This window comes from Nerophis lumbriciformis, linkage group LG32, assembly GCF_033978685.3.
Source record: "Nerophis lumbriciformis linkage group LG32, RoL_Nlum_v2.1, whole genome shotgun sequence".
Classification (NCBI taxonomy): domain Eukaryota; kingdom Metazoa; phylum Chordata; class Actinopteri; order Syngnathiformes; family Syngnathidae; genus Nerophis; species Nerophis lumbriciformis.
In genome coordinates this window covers 13,785,111-13,803,534 of record NC_084579.2, presented here as the reverse complement: position 1 = coordinate 13,803,534, position 18,424 = coordinate 13,785,111, and the positions used below count along the sequence as shown (strand labels likewise).

The following is an 18,424-nucleotide window of genomic DNA, read 5'->3' as shown; positions in this document are numbered from 1 at the left end:
TGAGACTCTTGAGTGACTCAGCATCTGACGTATTATTGCATTTTAACCAACTTAATAAGAGGCAATCAAATCTTGGCATAAAAATAACTCAAACACCTGAATGACTAAATAATTAGGATTTCCGCTCTTATTGGATGGCATCAGGTGGTGGTACCTCGATTTGCAGTTGGCATCATCATTGGCAGGAATGGAGAGATGATCAAAAAGATTCAGAATGATGCTGGGGTCAGGATCCAGTTCAAACAAGGTAAAAGCAAGTCAATTTATTTTGAATCTGTGATGTGGCATTCCATTAATTTACCTATATTTTATTGACCTGCAGATGATGGCGTCAGCCCGGACCGTGTTGCCCAGGTCATGGGCCAGCCTGACCACTGCCACCATGCTGTGCACCTCATCAATGAACTGGTTCAGACTGCTCAGGTATGTACACGGCCACCAGGTTGCCAAATACCTCTTTTGTGTATCTCTTAATGAATCTTGACTTGTTAACTGTTTAGGAGCGAGATGGCTTTGGAGGTGTAATGGGGCGCAGAAGCCGAAGTGACTGTAATATGGGCGGTCCTGGAGGACTGCAGGAAGTGACATATGCTGTACCTGCTGACAAGTGTGGCCTGGTGATTGGAAAAGGTAAAAAAATGTGTGTGTGTGTGTTCAGTATATGTATGTATATATATGTGTACTGTGTGTATATATGTATATGTATATACGTGTATATGTATGTGTGTATATGTATATATGTATGTGTGTATATGTATATATATGTATGTGTGTATATGTGTATATATATATGTATGTGTGTGTGTATGTATGTATGTATGTATGTATATATATATATATATATATATATGTATGTATGTGTGTATATGTATATATATGTATGTATGTATATACCGTATTTTTCGGACTATAAGTCGCTCCGGAGTATACGTCGCACCGGCCGAAAATGCACAATAAAGAAGGAAAAAAACATATATATGTCGCACTGGAGTATAATTCGCATTTTTTAGGTAAATTTATTTGATAATATCCAACACCAAGAATAGACATTTGAAGGGCAATTTAAAATAAATAAAGAATAGTGAACAGGCTGAATAAGTGTACGTTATATGACGCACAAATAACCAACTGAGAACGTGCCTGGTATGTTAACACATCATGGCAAGAGTCATTCAAATATCTATAACATATAGAACATGATATACGTTTACCAAACAATCTGTCACTCCCGATCGCTAAATCCGATGAAATCTTCTTCCTCGGTGTCGCCTCTGGTATGCGCCCCGCTAGCGTCCTTTCTTTCTGCTGCTCGATTGCTGTTCTCTGCAGCATATTTCACTATGTCCAGCTTGTAATCTGCAGTATATGATTTCCTTTTCGGTGCCATTTTAGTTCAGTCCTTCTCAATTTTTATAAGTTACCGCCAATGTTGATGTGATCCATTTTAATAGCTCCGGCAGTAGCGTACAGCAGTTAGCATCCCAGGACCCACAATGCACTTCTGCCATGACCCGCCCCCGCCGAATTCTCATTTGTTGGCGTGTGAGTGACGATTGCTGACGTGTGTGTGATGATTGCGGACATTTTCTTCGTCGCTCACGCGAATGAGATATATAATATTATTTGATGTTTTACGGTAATGTGTTAATAATTACACACATAAGTCGCTCCGGAGTATACGTCGCACCCACGGCCAAACTATGAAAAAAATGTCGACTTATAGTCCGATATACGTGTATGTATGTACACACACACACACACACACACACACACACACACACACACACACACACACATAAATATATATATATATATATATATGTATATATATATATATATATATGTACATGTGTATGTATGTACACACACACACACACACATATATATATATATATATATATATATATATATATATATATATATATATATATATACCGTATTTTCCGCACTATAAGGCGCACCGGATTATTAGCCGCACCTTCTATGAATTACATATTTCATAATTTTGTCCACCAATAAGCCGCCCCGGACTATAAGCCGCGCCTACGCTGCGCTAAAGTGAATGTCAAAAAAACGCTGCGCTAAAGTGAATGTCAAAAAAACAGTCAGATAGTTCAGTCAAACTTTAATAATATATTGAAAACCAGCGTTCTAACAACTCTGTCCCAAAATGTACGCAAATGTGCAATCACAAACATAGTAAAATTCAAAATGGTGTAGAGCAATAGTAACATAATGTTGCTCGAACGTTAATGTCACAACACACAAAATAAACATAGCGCTCACCTTCTGAAGTTATTCTTCATTCGTAAATCCTTCGAATTCTTCGTCTTCGGTGTCCGAATTGAAAAGTTGCGCAAGCGTGGTATCCAAAATGGCCGGTTCCGTCTCGTAGAAGTCATCGGGAGTCAGTGTCGCTGTTGTTCTGTGAATCCTGCCTTCCGGAAAGCTCGGACCACAGTTGTGACCGAAATATCTGCCCAAGCATTTACGATCCACTGGCAAATGTTGGCGTATGTCGTCCGAGGCTGTCTGCCCGTCTTAGTGAAGGTGTGTTCGCCTTCGGAGCTGTGTGAAAAAAGCCACCCGGCCTCTTCGCGTAAACTTCCCTTAACCACTCGCTCATCTTTTCTTCATCCATCCATCCCTTCGAGTTAGCTTTTATGATGACGCCGGCTGGAAAGGTCTCTTTTGGCAAGGTCTTCCTTTTGAATATCACCATGAGTGGAAGTTAGCATGGCAAGCTAGAACCACAGTGAAGGATGACTTCTCATTCCCTGTGGAGCGAATATTCACCGTACGTGCTCCCGTTCCACAGTGCGGTTCAGTTGCTGTGAAATACGGTAGTAATCCGTGTGCGGATGGAGAGATTGCGTCTTTTTATGAACCGGATCGTTTAGTAGGAGCCATTTTGTGGTCTTTACAGATGTAAACAGGAAATGAAACGTACGGTGATATCCGCGCGTTTTTTCTTCTTCTTCCGGGGGCGGGTGAAGCGCTTCCTGTTCTATGGGGGCGGGTGAAGCGCTTCCTGTTCTATGGGGGCGGGTGCTTTCCTTGGCGGTTGCTTGCGTAGAAGAAGAAGCGCTTCCTGTTCTACCGGGAAAAAAGATGGCGGCTGTTTACCGAAGTTGCGAGATCGAAACTTTATGAAAATTAATCGTAATAAAGCGCACCGGGTTATAAGGCGCACTGTTAGCTTTTGAGAAAATTTGTGGTTTTTAGGTGCGCCTTATAGTGCGGAAAATACGGTATGTATATATATATATATGTATATATACATATGTATATGTGTATGTATGTACACACACACACATAAATATATATATATATGTATGTATATATATATATGTATGTATGTGTATATATATGTATGTATGTGTATATGTATGTATGTATGTGTATATATATGTATGTATGTGTATATATATGTATGTATATATATATATATATATATATATATATATATACATATATGTATATACATATATGTATATATGTGTATATGTATATATATGTATGTATGCATATACACATATTTATATATGTATTTTTTTTTGTCTCTACGGATGCCGAAAATTTATTTTCTTACGATTCTAAATCTATTCACATGTTAAAGAATCAATTTAAAAAAATAAAAAAAAAGTTTTTTAAGCCGTCTTCTCACTTACTTGCATGTATACGTCAGCAGCCTAAAGGAGCTTTTGTAATCTGTATCCAATTTTGTGAAGTTATTAGAACTTATAATATTGTGAGGATTGTGTTGAAAGGATTCTGAATCGAATCGGCACCCCAAGTATTGGAATCAAATTGAATCGTGAGTTGTATGATTTATATCCCTAATATTTTCTATTGCACATGTGTTGATATAGGCTTTGAATGTCAGACTTAAGTCTTATGCAAAGTGTGAGTTCATTGATGCACTCAGTTTGGTTCAAGTCAACAGCTTGCCCGAACCCCCTTCACCTACCTTTTTGAATAAATGAGTACCGTTTGCCGTTTTGCCCTTCTGTGAAACCGATGAGGGTTGAGTGACCACCCTCTATTCTCTTCGCAGGCCTCATGTATATAGCACAAGTGGCATTCATTGGCTTCACTAAGGGCTTAATGATGGGGATAATGCGTGTAATGTGACATTAATTGTTAAAGGTGCATAATAACAGCCCTCAATCATGTGGAAGGCTGCCTGGCATCTAATGAGCCTCTTTCAGCCCAATAGAGTGCAGCAAGGGAATGAATAGGAGGAATTAGCTTATTGGCTATTCATGCCCACTCTATTGCCAGCTATTTAAAAGTCATTGACCATTGCATTGGAAGGAGGGGGTGTGTATGTGCGTGCGTGCATGTGTGTGCGTGTGTGTGCATGCGTGTGTGTGCACGCGCAGCTGATGGTGGGAGGGGTCGAAGGGAGCCTCTTTACCTAAGATAAAAACATGGCAATAGAAATGTCAAGTGGCTTTTGTGCATGTAGCGGGGCAAGGGAAACAAATAAACCTGGGCGTTGCGTCCCCCCCTCCCTATGCATTAGCATATGAAGTGGGTCAATATGCTCGAGATGGCGGTGGGTCTGGGTGCTGTCAGCCAACCCTTAAAGAGTGCGGTGATTAATATCTTTACGATGCCATATGTAGCCCGTTGCCCCCTGCTTTTGACCCCCTGCACACACACACACACACTCGCTCATGCACACACAGTGTCGCTCAACGCCTCTCGCTGTTGATGGATCAAGCCACCCACCAATCTGCTCTCACATTAAAACAGGCTTAAATTCATGGCAAGAGCAGAGAATGAAACAGCACAGTAGTCTGTTTTTCATTTAACGTATACGTTTCTCTTTCTCTCTAAACCTAACAAGTTAGCATTAGCACACAAAACAAGTGTTAAATAGGACAATTGTTTACTTCAGCTGACAATAAAAGCTTGAGGTGTAATATTTTCCTGCCATAACACTAAAATATCAGTCTTTTACAGCTCCATAGTCCATCTAGTTGACCATATAACAGCTATGGTGTATTAGGAAAAATACAATAAAGATAATGATTTGGGGATTTGAATAAAACTGTACCTTGTTTCATCAAATTGGCTCTTTTATTTTGGAAATTGCCATAATTGTTTTCTACACAAAGCTGTTTTATCATCCAGCATTCTTCATTCTTTTGTATGAAGAAGAAAAAACATTTTACGAGGAAGATGTTTTCGTACAAAATTGTTGCTTGTAAGCTGGTCTTTTAAACAGGGCAAATGTATTCACATAAATTAAAATATAAACATTTGATTTCGATTTTCTCACCACGGTTTACTTAAGGACGAACACATTGACTTAACGCTTCCTTTGTTCACTTATAACACGTTCCAGTCGTCCCAAGTTTGGCGTAACAGGAGCAAAATATTAAAAATGCCTCACTGTGGAAGGCACAGTTTAAAATATTATTCTCACTCACACAAGGGCATGCTCCGCAATAACCCCCCACCCGCTACCCCTCGAACACCAGCCGCTAACCAGACCCTCTGAATACTGGCACCAGTTGCACTTTTGTCCCCCTCCCTTTCTCCAGCGTACTAAACCAGTCTCATTAATAAGACCTGTATTATCTGTCCTGACTTGAGGCCAGTCCATGAAATGAATAGTCAGCCTCTTCATTGCTCTCTGCTGTCTGACTGGAAGAGCTCATAATGGCTTCATTAAGGCAGAAGTTTCATTTGCTTGACAATGCCTTAATGGCCCATGTGCAGTCTGTTGGCAGCATGGAGAAGGGTCCAGGAGGAGGAGAGGTTTTTGTTGAGCGTTTTCATTCGGGGGTCAGTCCGGGTCATCTTAAGTGTCAGCCACAAGTGAACAAATGTGTAATTGATGTCAGGAGAGCCCCGGTGTCCCCCCGGGGAAGCACCCTCAGCTTTTTTCCTTGAGATCTCAGTGGAGAAAGTGGGATGGTGGCAGTTGTTTGCTCCCCCCAATGTCATTCACTCTGTGTTCTCATCACATCGAGACAACATAGAGTCAAGAATGAAAAGGCTAAAAAGAGACAAATGATGTCCCAGGAGGAGGATACGCTTCAATTTTGGCTCCTTTCTCCTGCCAGCTATGTTTCATTTCTCCCTGCTGGTGTAATTGCTCTCCCCACACGTCGGGGAAGCTGGCATCCCTTACCGGGGGGTGCAGAAGATGTCCCTCTTTTGTTTCCCCAATTTGCACGGATGTCATCATAGAATGGTAGGAAAGTGGCGAGACACATGCCGGTTGTCTTAAGGTAGCATTGCGGCGTAACGTTCTGTCGTGTGACCCGACACAATGCCACAGATTGGGTTGTGTGTACGCTGTTCTCACGCGAGAGAAGATCACAACAGACTCAGGCCTCTTTCTCTGCTCATTATCTGTGTCAAGTCGCTTTGTAAAGCAACAGCTTTAGCTTTGAGCAATTCTTCAAACACCCGGTTGTACTGTATGTGTAATTAATTATGTGAAGAGTGTAGGGCTGGGCGATATTGCCTTTTTTTAATATTGCGATATTTTAAGGCCATATCGCGATACACGATATATATCTCGATATTTTGCCTTAGCCTTGAATGAACACTTGATGCATATAATCACAGCAGTATGATGATTCTATGTGTCCACATTAAAACATTCTTCTTCATACTGCATTAATATATGCTACTTTTAAACTTTCTTGCAGAGAAGGAAATCACAACTAAAAAAATCACTATTTTTTTCATACGGTGTTGATCTGGAAATGTTTGCCTCGGCATTTTGATGGTGTGGACGTGTGACACCAAACCCCCTAACCCCCTCAAAATTGTCAATCGGTCATATCAAAAAATTTTAATTTTTACAATAATTTTAGCACAAAATATTAACCCCTCATTCTTCCCCACGTAACTGCAATCTGTTTAATGCGGGGGTACAGTGTCATTTGCATAATTAGCCATGACGCATGTGCATGTGATCTTTATGGACACTTTTTGAGATTATGTGGGTAAAATAACAAACGCAAAACAAAAATGTTGATAAATAAAAAGATTTCTGTTGCTTATTTTTCTTTTTTTTTCCCAAGGTTACAAGCAAGACTGATTGACTGTTTTAGGCTAGGTGGGGAGGGGCCCCGTAGCAACACTGGCTGCTCATAAAGAAGAGCAATAAGCACTTTTTTGTTTGTCCAAAAAGACCAGAAAAGTCGCTAGATTTGTCATTGGTGGCTTTTTAAAAAAAACAACTAATCTTAATCAAGAGGGGTCTATTGCTAATTTGATCCCTCCTGCTATGTAATCTTATTCTCTGGCAGACCAGGTGCGTATGAGGTGTGTTAAGGAACGAAAACGGTACATAGTTGTAACTTCTACATTCACATTATAATGTATAATGTTTGAATCTAATCACGGGGGTCCAAATGTGTTTGTTTTTTGTAGAGAAATAAGTTTCAACTTGCTTATGTCTTAGACATACAAAGTTGGCAACCTGACTCCACGTATTTCCTACCTATTTGTTTGGTAGCTGTCAACAGTTGTATTTACTGTGAATTTGTAGATCATAATCGTCCAACACCACTATTTAAAAAAATAGATGTTTACAACCCGTTGATGTAGCAAACTACAGCAGTTGGTAGAGGTGGGAAAAATAATAATTTCTACAATGCATCACGATTAGAATGTGGGCAATTCAAGAATTGATGGACAAGTGTCCAAATATCAATAATTTATGAATGTTAATGTAATACAGACATTTCTAAAATGGTAATGTTCTCTAATCGGTAGTTTTAGGTTTGGTTCTACCTAATTATGGTAGACTCAATAGCCAACATTTCTTCGTTATGTGTTGGCTGTGTTAGCACGGAGACACTGACCAGTTGAGCTATGCTAGCCACGGCGCTGTGCTAGCTTGAATGTGAAGTAGTAAAACAACAAAGCAGTAAATGCCTTGTACATTTTAACAGAAGGATATTAGGAACCGTGTTACAGCAGAAAGTAACCAGCTAACAGGAGGATATTCGCAAGTAAATCAATAAGTCAGAAGAGACAATACTAACCGTTAAATGTGGGAATGTTTGGCCACCTCACGATTCAATTACGATAAAGATTCAGAAGCTACGATTCTATTAATCGGTTATTGATGCATCTTTAATTTATGTATACTGATGCAGTTTTACATGTATTTTCGTGTAACGAAATAAGCGTTTATCACTTACATCTTTTAAAAACAGTGCATTTGTAATAAGAAATTCCTATTACATTTATAGAATTCATGGAAACGTGTGCAAAACTGGAACAAAAGTGCCCTATAAAAAAGGAGCTGGTCGGATCTCTTTGAGGTGGCTCGCTGCAAATGTTTACAACTGTCTGCATTACTTTATCGACAATTGATTATCAACGTTTACTAATCAATTTTATAATCGTCCATGTCCGAATTGCAATGCATCTAAAAATCAATTATTTCCCCCACCTCTACTAACCATACAGTGTGGCCACCAGCCGGCAACACTTACAGCCATAGATATGAATGAGTGAACAAAGGACACACGTCTTTGAGCCGCACGTTTATGGCGATTGGGGGCAAAGTGTTTGAACATTCTGTGGTTTTAAAAAGCACAAAAAATAATCAAGGATGACTGCTAGAGGTGGGAACCTTAGGGCACCTCATGATTGGATTACGATTACAGTTCAGGGGCTACGATTCGATTGAAAATAGATTATTGATGCATCTTTAATTTATGTACATGGATGCAGTTTTAAAAAAATTGTTTCACTAAATAAGAGTTTATCACTTGCAACTTGAAAAAAATCTAATAAAAATTGCAATAAAACAGTTAAATTAATTCCCACATTTATTAAATTAATTTAAAAATGTGTAATGTGATAAACTGGACCATAAGTGCCAGGTGCCAGATAGTAAAGGAGCTGGTCAGATCTCTCCGTGAGGTGGCTCACTGCAGTCAGCCAACTTTTAAAACTGTCTACATTACTTTATTTACAATAAATATATTGATTATTGACGTTTACTAATCGATTCTATAATTGTCCATGTCCGAATTGCGATGCATCTTAAAATTTATTAAATCACCTACCTCTAATGACTGCCATGTAGGGACGGTTGTTTTATTACTGTAGACATATTCATTATATTTACAATATATACAATCAGGGTTTCCCCTACATGTAAAGGATCGTGGCGCAACGCCACGGCAAGATTACTGCCGCCAAACCTTCAAAATAAGTTTTTTCTTTTCTTTTCTTTTCTTTTTTTTACATGAAAGCAAATTTAAGTGATGTATTACATGAGTGGATATGTATATAGTCTATTATTTACGTACTATTGGCTATAATACGTTTGAAAAATAGCTCATACATCATAAAAAATGTTCCTCATTGCTTTATTATGGGGGGGAAAACTTGCATTTAAATTGCCTGTCAGAAGCGCATCAGCAGCTGGTCGCACACCTAAACGTGTTGACACCGGGCAAAAGTAAAATGAGAAAGGTATTAATCTAATGTGATTCCTACATGTATGCACTTCATGTTTATATATAATGTACTTTCTTTAGTGTGGTTAGTTTTACAGTGACTTGATTGTGAAGAATATAAACAAAACACCTAGTTATTTATTTTCAAATGTAATAAAAAATAACTGTTTACATATTTGGCAAACTATATTACAACATTCAGGGAGGGCATAATAAAGTGTTACTTTTTACAGTAAGCAACAATTGAAACTGCATTGAATTAAGAGCACAGTCTACCAAGTCAAATTCCTTGTGTTAAAACTGATTTAGATTGGGATTCTGATACAAACTATTTTTAATATTAACATTAACTAATAACACAATGTTTTTTAAATATACATAAATCATTTGTTTAGCCTTTTTAAAGAAAATATATGCATCATTGCAAATCAAAATTATGTCATTGGTAATGCCCATAGCCACGCCCCCACCGCCACATAGTGTATATGTTGGCAAGCTTGGGGAAACCCTGTACAATATAACAATTGTAGATGTATAATCGAATTGCAGCCCCTAAAACGTAATTTAATCATGAGGTGCCCAAAGATTCCCACCTCGAGTAGGTCGGATGTAATTAATTAGAACCACGGCTAGTTGATTCCCTTTTGTGTGCGTTTCATCTTAGGACTGTAACGTTTGGTCAAATTTATATAATTGGCTGTGACACATTTGCAAAAAGTTTGAATAGATGGAGGAGGGGTCCAAAGTAAAGCCCAATGTTTGAGAAGAGCAGCACATGCTTTTTTGTATCTAGAGTTATCTGATTATTTACTAAATATACCGACAAAGTAGCTACGTTGGCAACCATAATTATCACTTCTGCTCTTCTTTTTTTACTCTGGTGCATTGTTTATAAGCGAGGGTGAAAATGTAGTGCTAAATTTATTTGTGGCAGACCACCATGTACGGTAAACAATTTAATATCATGACCGTTGCTTGGCAACAAAACTTCCAATAGTTGACTTCCTGCCTGTCCAAAATTGTTTGGATACGTTTAAAGGCGTTTTATGCTCTTGCAGGTGGCGAGACGATCAAAAACATCAAGGAGCAGTCTCGTGCCCACGTGGAGCTGCAGAGAAACCCGCCACCCAACACTGATCCCAACGTGCGCATCTTCTCCATCCGAGGCACCCCGCAGCAGTTGGAAAAAGCTCGCCAGCTGATCGATGAGAGAATTGGGGTAGGTGGTCTAGCTCCTCCATTGCCCTATTGTGCCTCGCTTATATTCATGAACACACATGTCCCTGCTGCAGCGGGTGGGGGGTGGGGTGGTGTTGCGTGGTGATTGTGGCCCTGGTGGCCACAGAGATGACACCAGAGGTTACAAAGTAAGAATCCATCAAATGGACTTAATGGAGTGCATCAGCACCCAGCCGTGCCCTTTGACCTTGTCTGTTGGCTTCCTTTTAAACACAAGTGTGGTCTCTCTCAAACGCCACTTCCTTCTTTCCGCTGCAGGCTCCGGGAATTGGAGGAAACGGCAGCTTTGGCATGAACCCCTACAACCAAGGATCAGCCACTCCTCCTCAGCAGTAATTAGTTTTTCATTCATTTCAAGATCAGAAACACATTAAAGTGTATTATGAACTGACATTATTGTCTCACAGCGGCCCTCAGACGTTCATGGCCGGTGGCTGGGGCACAACCTTTCAGATCTGGCAGCCTCCTGGCCAACAGGAGCACAGTAAGTTGGACAATCATATCGCCTCACAGAAGTCACATGAGCTAATGTTGTCAGATCTCAAAATGAGGGAAACGGAAAAGTGTTTTTATGACAGTCTGATAGGTCACACGGGATGGTTTTGAGACATGATGATGCTAACCACCTTTTTCCTGTCCAGACACACTTTCAGTTTGTACTCCATGGGAATGATTAGGAAAGAGAATTGCAGATGAGAAGCTGACACTGTTACGTGTGTCTGCTTTCAGGTCACAATGGATCCCAGACGGGCCAGATGGACTGGGAGCAGTATTACAAAAAGCTAGGCAAGCACAGCAAACCACTACACTTATTTCTTCCTGACATATGCATCTGTAAATTCACGTGCTAGAAGTATGGTTGTCCCGATACCTATATTTTGGTACCGGTACCAAAATGTATTTCGATACTTTTCTAATAAAAGGGGACCACAAAAAATGGCGTTATTAGCTTTGTTTTAACAAAAAATCGTACGATACATTAAACAAACGTTTCTTATTGCAATCGAAGAACAATTTTGGCCTTAAATAAAATAGTGAACAGGCATTTTTTTAGAGGTAGTATAATACTGTTTGATTTCTTAGTACCACTGTACTTAATTAGTACCGGTATATCGTACAACCCTAGTTACAAGCAATGTGTACACATTAAATAGACATGGCTGTTGTCTTCTGCAGGTCAGCAGGGTCAGCAGGCCCCGAGCGCTGCTTCAGAATACATTAAAACTTGGGGTGAGCTCCTATTGATTACTTACCACACCCCATCCTCTCATCTCGAGCTTGTTGTGCTCATGGTGGTTTTTGTCGTCAGGTCAAACATCAGCTCCTGGATCTCAGCAGTCCTCCAATCCTGACTTCAGCAATTGGGTGGACTTCTACAGACAGCCCATGGCCTACTTTAACCAGGGCGCTCAGCAGACTCAAGCCCCAGGCCTTCAGGTAAAAAGTTTTAAAAAACTGACAAATCGACACAGTTCATAAAAGTCTTTATAATGTTTGATTTAACTGTCATTATACCGTTTGACATGCGGCTGAAATAGACTTACTGGACAATGCATTATTGCACAATTCAGCTACCAAAATTTGTTCCAGCTATAGATCACTATGTTCTAGACCAGGGCTATTCAACTGGCGGCACAGGGGAATGATGTCAGACCGGCCCCTGAATTCAGTATATTTTTGCAGCAGATGCCTAAAAATACTACAACACTCTCATATCGATGTACTTTGATTAGTTTTTCTGCAGTGGGTCCTTAGAAACAACGGAGCATTCTTGTTGTTTAGAGAAACTTGGACCATTGTAAACACATCGTTTCTGTTTTAATTTATCACTGGCCAATTGATGGCTTATTGGCTTAATTCTCATGTAGCTTCCATAAACAACATGCACTGATTGCATTTATTTTAACTTTTTTGTGTTTTCCTCTTTTTAGAGCAGGGATGTCAAAGTCAAATACATCAAGACAGCCAAAAAAAAAAAAATTGCTACAACCCAAGGGCCGGACTGGTTCAATGTTTATTAAAATGATTGCACATAACCTATTGAACTAAGACCTAACACAGTGTACTGTATTTTATTTAATGATTAAATTAATAAGCCAACATTTTTGTATAGCTCTATCACTAATTTCAATTGAAAACATTTTTCCACAGGCTCACAGACAAAAACAAACTTCCTTCAAAGCAGGCTGCTGTGGCCTGCAGGTCGGTTCTGATACTAATCAAATATCATCCCGGGGGCCATAGATAATTCATTCGCGGGCTGGATCTGGCCCGCAAGCCTTGACTTTGATATCACTGTTTTAGAAGATTAATAATTATTCTATATATGAAGTGAATCTTATTAGGCTTGGCAGATTTTTTTCATTGCCATTTCAACTTCCTGAGAGTCAGCGTCCTGCAGTGGACACTTGGGTGTTGCATACCAGGGCTGTATTTGTAGCTTTGAGGCCATGTCCACACGAACACAGTTTGATAAACGCATATCTTGGTTTAAAATGATCTCCATCCACACGAGTGTAGTCTCAAAACTGTATGCTTATACACAAACACATACATCGGCTGTCATGCCCATTTTATCTAATCAGAAGCCTTGGCGGCGTTACACCTCTGTTATTGTTTATTTTGATATGCACAATGACATGTAAATTCTTTAAAAAAAAACAAAAAAAAACACACACACTTAACCGAGCCGGGGAACACCATGAATCTTTTTTTGGTGCCTAAAGCGCGCATATGCATACGTGTGCTGTTAAACTGTTAGAACCCAACACTTATTGAATTATAACGTTTAATCAGCAACATGGTGATATAGTGCATGTGCAGTGAAGTGTACATTATTTCTAAAATCAGCGCACACTAACAAGGAGCCCAGGAAACCTCTTGAATAGTTAAGTGAGCTGCAAACCTTTTGTGGTATTACACCATATTTAGTCATCAGTATAGTGAAATTACATGTGCAATGAAGTGTATATTATCTTTAACATCAGTTTCACACTAACAAGGAGGAAGGATACATCACTGTTTTTTTTGTCGCTCTGGTGCACTATATGCGCACACGCAATCTACACAAGTTGGAACCAACACACTTAAGTTAACTTCATGATTTGTCGTTAAATAAGAATTAAAACATGAGATAATGTTGCATCTTTCCTTTGAGACTAAACAAAAAGTCGTGTCCCATCAGCTGGAGGTTTGACTGCAAATTATCCAAAACCGCTGGCGGGAGTCTCGTAGAGTTTTTGAAAGCCTATGTTGATGAAAGTTTTCATCAATGTAGAGTGAAATAGCAGTACGTTTCCGTTCAAACATCCAGTAAGTTCTGTTAGTCTGTTTTAAGTCAGCAATGCAGTGTTGGTTACTCATTACTAACCTTTCGAAATAACAGCGCATAACCGTGACGTCATCAGATGAGTACAGCTCACTAAGGAGAACGTTTTTGGAACTTTCCGCATTGACCATCGTTTGCAAAAGTGTGCGCTTTTAAGGACAAACGTATGCGTTTTTTAAGGACAAACGTGTGCGTTTTTTTAAGGAAAAACGTATGCGTTTTTTTAAGGACAAACGTATGCGTTTTTTTAAGGACAAACGTATGCCTTTTTAAGGACAAATGTATGCCTTTTTAAGGACAAATGTATGCGTTTGCGTGTGTAAAAGAGGCCGAAATGCAGAGATAAGTATGTGTTTATAAAGTATCCATATTCGTGTGGACATGGCCTGACGTATGAAATAGAACTAAATCAAATGTCCACTACAGACGATGTCAGTTCTCAGGAATATACAATATAAGATTAATAGTAAAGGGAGAGGTTAGGCCCCCTGTTCTTTGCTTTCTGGAAATGTGGCCCCTAGCACAATTTAGTTGAATAGTCCTGTGCTAACCTGCATTTACACTGTAAATGCTGCATTGTGGGATAAACAAAGTCTATCCTATCCTAATTAACATCTCCATTCAGTTAAACCAACAAGTTGCCTACAGTCGCATGGGGTCTGTAAATGGCAACAGGTAAAAAAAACATTAGCATTATCAGCTGTGGGTGTACCCAACCTGATGTCGTTTTTGATAATGTCACAGGATGGTGGTAGCTGCAATTGATGTATGTGTCATCGCTGGTGAGCATTGAGCATCCAGCAGGTTTATCTACCTCAGCTTTCGCTTTAAAAAACACATTTGTGTTCACAGTGGATAAATCAGCTGTCTTAATGCTGGCTCAGCAACTTGCTCCTAATAGCTATTACAGCATGGTTCTGTTGATGCTGTGTTGTGCAATACAGTCATCCATCATTTATCGCTGTTAATTGTTTCCAGACATGTCCGCGATAAATTAATTTAGGTAAAGTAGGAATCGTTAATTATGAATCAAAGATTTTCTTTGTTGAGCATAGAAACTGTTTACTACCTTCTAAATAGGAATTTCAACAATATTATTATTAAAACGCCCTTTAGTCGCCTTTGCACTCTTTTAGTTCAATATAGTAATGCAGCCTGAGGCTGAGCCCATCAGAGGTCATGATAACAGTGTACTCTGATTAGTCTAGTCTTCAATTAATGTGGTTAATACTACTGTGGTATAATATTTTGTGTCCACTTAGTCATTGTTATGCTTAAATGCTTGATTTAAGACTAAACAAATTTAAACTGTTTTTTTTTTTTAATTTGTGATGTGGTGAAGATGCGATGTGGCGAGGGACAACCAACCGTACACCTGTCTTACAAATGCCAATGCGGTCAAAGGAAGCCTTTTTACTTCCTTAAGCACCCAAATTAATTTGGGAAGTAAAAATATTAAGTTAAATATAAATTAGTTTTCACATTTGGGAATAATAGCTTGACTGCAATTATCAACTCCTTCCAATTAATGTTACATTTTTTTCTGTGGTTTGGCTAAAAAAATGCCCAGCATTTGATTGGAGATGTTACAGTATATTACAGTCATTTGGTACATGCGTTTAATCTTCTAATGTGTTAAATATCCAGACTTACCAATAAGCCCCGTTTTAATTGAGGTATTAATTTAAAATAATGTTATAGTTGCATAATATTAACAGGTTATGTTTAACCCTTTCATGGAACTTAATGTGGTAACTTGATTAATATGTACATATTAATTTCGTAGTAATGAAAAATAATTCAACCACTTTTCATCAAATGACACTTTCCGTCTTGTTTCATTTCTAGCAAATGTGACAGCAATTATTAGTGTATTTGAATCAAAGGTGTGTGTCGTGAAGATTATTTTCAGCTGTCAATCAGTTTGGACTCCTCGGCGTGTAGACGGCGAGAGTGCAGGGTGTGTCTGATGTAAATCGGCGTGAGGAATAAGCTGTGTGTTTGTGTGTGTGTGTCGTCCTGCAGGATCACTAAAGAAGGTCGCATCACTGAGGACGGAGACGACCCTCTTTTTTTTTTTTTCTTCTATATTTTTTTTTAAACGGAGGGTTCTAGACTCTCATCGCCTTGAAGACTTTTTTTAGTGGGAAACACTAGCTGTAGAATGACATGATAAATATATTTCTAAAAATCAGCAAACCTTTATTTGTTACTAAATGCTTATGTACACTGTTTTTGAGTAGACCGTATTTGGGATCTCTTTTTGGACTTGAGCAAGTATTTTTTTTGTTTGTTCTCTTGTCGTGACTCAGATTGTACCGCCAAAATGAATACCCCGAGACTTGCGTGTGTAACATTTCAAAAAGGCAATATAACATCTATTTTTTCTAGTTTGGTTTCCAATGGCACCCTGTTGATTCCGCTTAGCAGTCTTGAATATGTGTCTTATTTTTGTCACGTGTCATAAGATGTTTAAAGAACGTGTTGAGATGATTCTGTTTGTCTTATTTTTACATGATTCAGTGAAATGAAACTGTGATGTTTTGTTACAGGAAAATGTGTTTTTTTGTTTTTTTGTTACATGGTTTAAAGAGTTTAAAAAAAAAAGCGAGGCTCCACGTCAGCCTCCGGTGGCAATATAGTTCTAATTTAATTCCTCTTGTGCATTGTATGCTGTTTTTCATTGTCATTTTTATTGTATTCTGGTTTAAACACACACAATATATATTAAAAAGGTGCAATATCTTCTTTCACTTTTGAAACAAAGATGGGTTCTCTAATATTTTTGACCGACTTTTAACTTGTAGTTTTAAGATGTTTTCTGTTATTTTTTTTTTTTTTTTTTCTCAAATGGAAATGTCGAGGATAATTTATTACATTGATCTGGTATCTAAGACTTAGAGGGATGTTGCAAATAGCTGTTTTGCCTTTGCTACCTTGTAAAACTGTACATATTCTCATGTATTTGACTGTTAATTTAAGGATATATATGTTTCATATATATAGATATATAGAAATTATTTTCCTGCGACCAGTATTGTAGGAAAAGTGTCCCTCTTTTTTCCTTATACTGAAAATGTTCAAAGATTATGAATGTGATTGAAATTGGATGTTGCATCTTGTTTGAAGAAGATAAAAGTGCTATAGAATTATTTTGTGTATGTTCTGTATACTTACGACTTATTCAAGACTGCTAAGCCTCTGTTAATTCTACCTGTGTGATGATTGATAACTGTAGGATATATTGTTTTCTTTTTATGTTTTAAGTATTATGATCAAAACTGTCTCCTTTGGTACCTCCCTGCTTCTCAGTCCAATGGTAATAACTTTTTAATTATTTTTTTATTTTTTTGTGTGATCTAACTTTAAATAGGAATGATGCGTCATTACGGAGAATCAATTCTTGTATTAATGTCATTTCTTAATGAAAAGGGATATAATTTCGGAAATGTCTAATTATGGTGGGTTTATTTTCCTTTTGGTGTACAGTTAACCATGTATTAAAACAAACATCCAGACTACCTTTATTGTGTACTGTTAAGCTGTTTTTGGTTCCTATTGTGTAAATACAGACATGATACAGAGAATTATAGCTCGACTGTATGTTTTATTAGCAGATAATCTATTTTCTATATAGCCTGTTGACAGTTCTCAAAGTCAAAATAAATTTTCCGCAAGCCTCTCTTGTGGTTGACCTCCATTTAGTGCTCTTATTTTGGATGTGTGTGTAGAAATCCGGGCTGACATAATTCATGCATGTCATTTAAAAACATTGACAATAATAGTAATAATAGTAGCAACGTGTCGCCCTCAGGCTGCGCTTCTAGTGACATGTTCCTCCTCGCCACCCCCCTCCGGTTCTGTCAGGGCACATGCTTGCGCCCAGCAGGGGGGCCCCTGCCATACTGGCCCCTGAGCAGCCACATACCGGCCCCGGCATTGATACACTGCAGCTGTTTCCAAATCCAGCCCTTGATTTTGATCCTCTTCCTCTCTTAGTGTGCCGTCCCTGTGGACACTAATGACCCGGTGGTGCCATTGTTGCAAGCCAATAACGCGCTTGTTCCAGACTCATTCCCAGACCGACCTTTTGTTATTGTTATCATTAATTATCATTAATTCCGTGTTTATCTGCGACATCATCTGATAGCTACTTTAGTATCAAGGGAGTGTTTGAGCCATGCTGCAAAGATGAATGGGAATAAAGTTGTATTTTTCTGTTTTAAAAACAAAAAATTGTGCTATTAGAGGTATCCAATTTTAGTAATGCAGGAAAAATGTACTCGACAATTTATTATATATATTTTTTTTTAATGTAATTTTTTCTTAAAGTCACATAACAGTCAGTTATTCTGGAAAACATTGCTCTGAAAAAAAAAAAAAAAAAAAAAAATAAATTATTTTC

At 38.4% G+C, this 18,424-nt stretch overlaps 1 protein-coding gene across 2 annotated transcripts in view; it reads left to right on the top strand.

Moving 5' to 3' along the window:
• The window catches only part of fubp3 (far upstream element (FUSE) binding protein 3), a 43,080-nt gene extending 25,538 nt beyond the window's left edge, over positions 1 to 17,542 (top strand). For both annotated transcript variants that reach the window (XM_061927436.2, XM_061927435.2), the window contains exons 10-19: positions 145 to 247; positions 323 to 423; positions 501 to 630; positions 10,511 to 10,671; positions 10,950 to 11,023; positions 11,099 to 11,175; positions 11,421 to 11,477; positions 11,868 to 11,921; positions 12,001 to 12,128; positions 16,045 to 17,542. In XM_061927436.2, coding sequence (XP_061783420.1) covers positions 145 to 247; positions 323 to 423; positions 501 to 630; positions 10,511 to 10,671; positions 10,950 to 11,023; positions 11,099 to 11,175; positions 11,421 to 11,477; positions 11,868 to 11,921; positions 12,001 to 12,128; positions 16,045 to 16,053 — 894 coding nt within the window. In that variant the 3' untranslated portion in view covers positions 16,054 to 17,542. The remainder of the gene's footprint in view (positions 1 to 144; positions 248 to 322; positions 424 to 500; positions 631 to 10,510; positions 10,672 to 10,949; positions 11,024 to 11,098; positions 11,176 to 11,420; positions 11,478 to 11,867; positions 11,922 to 12,000; positions 12,129 to 16,044) is intronic.
• The last annotated feature ends 882 nt before the right edge of the window (positions 17,543 to 18,424 follow it).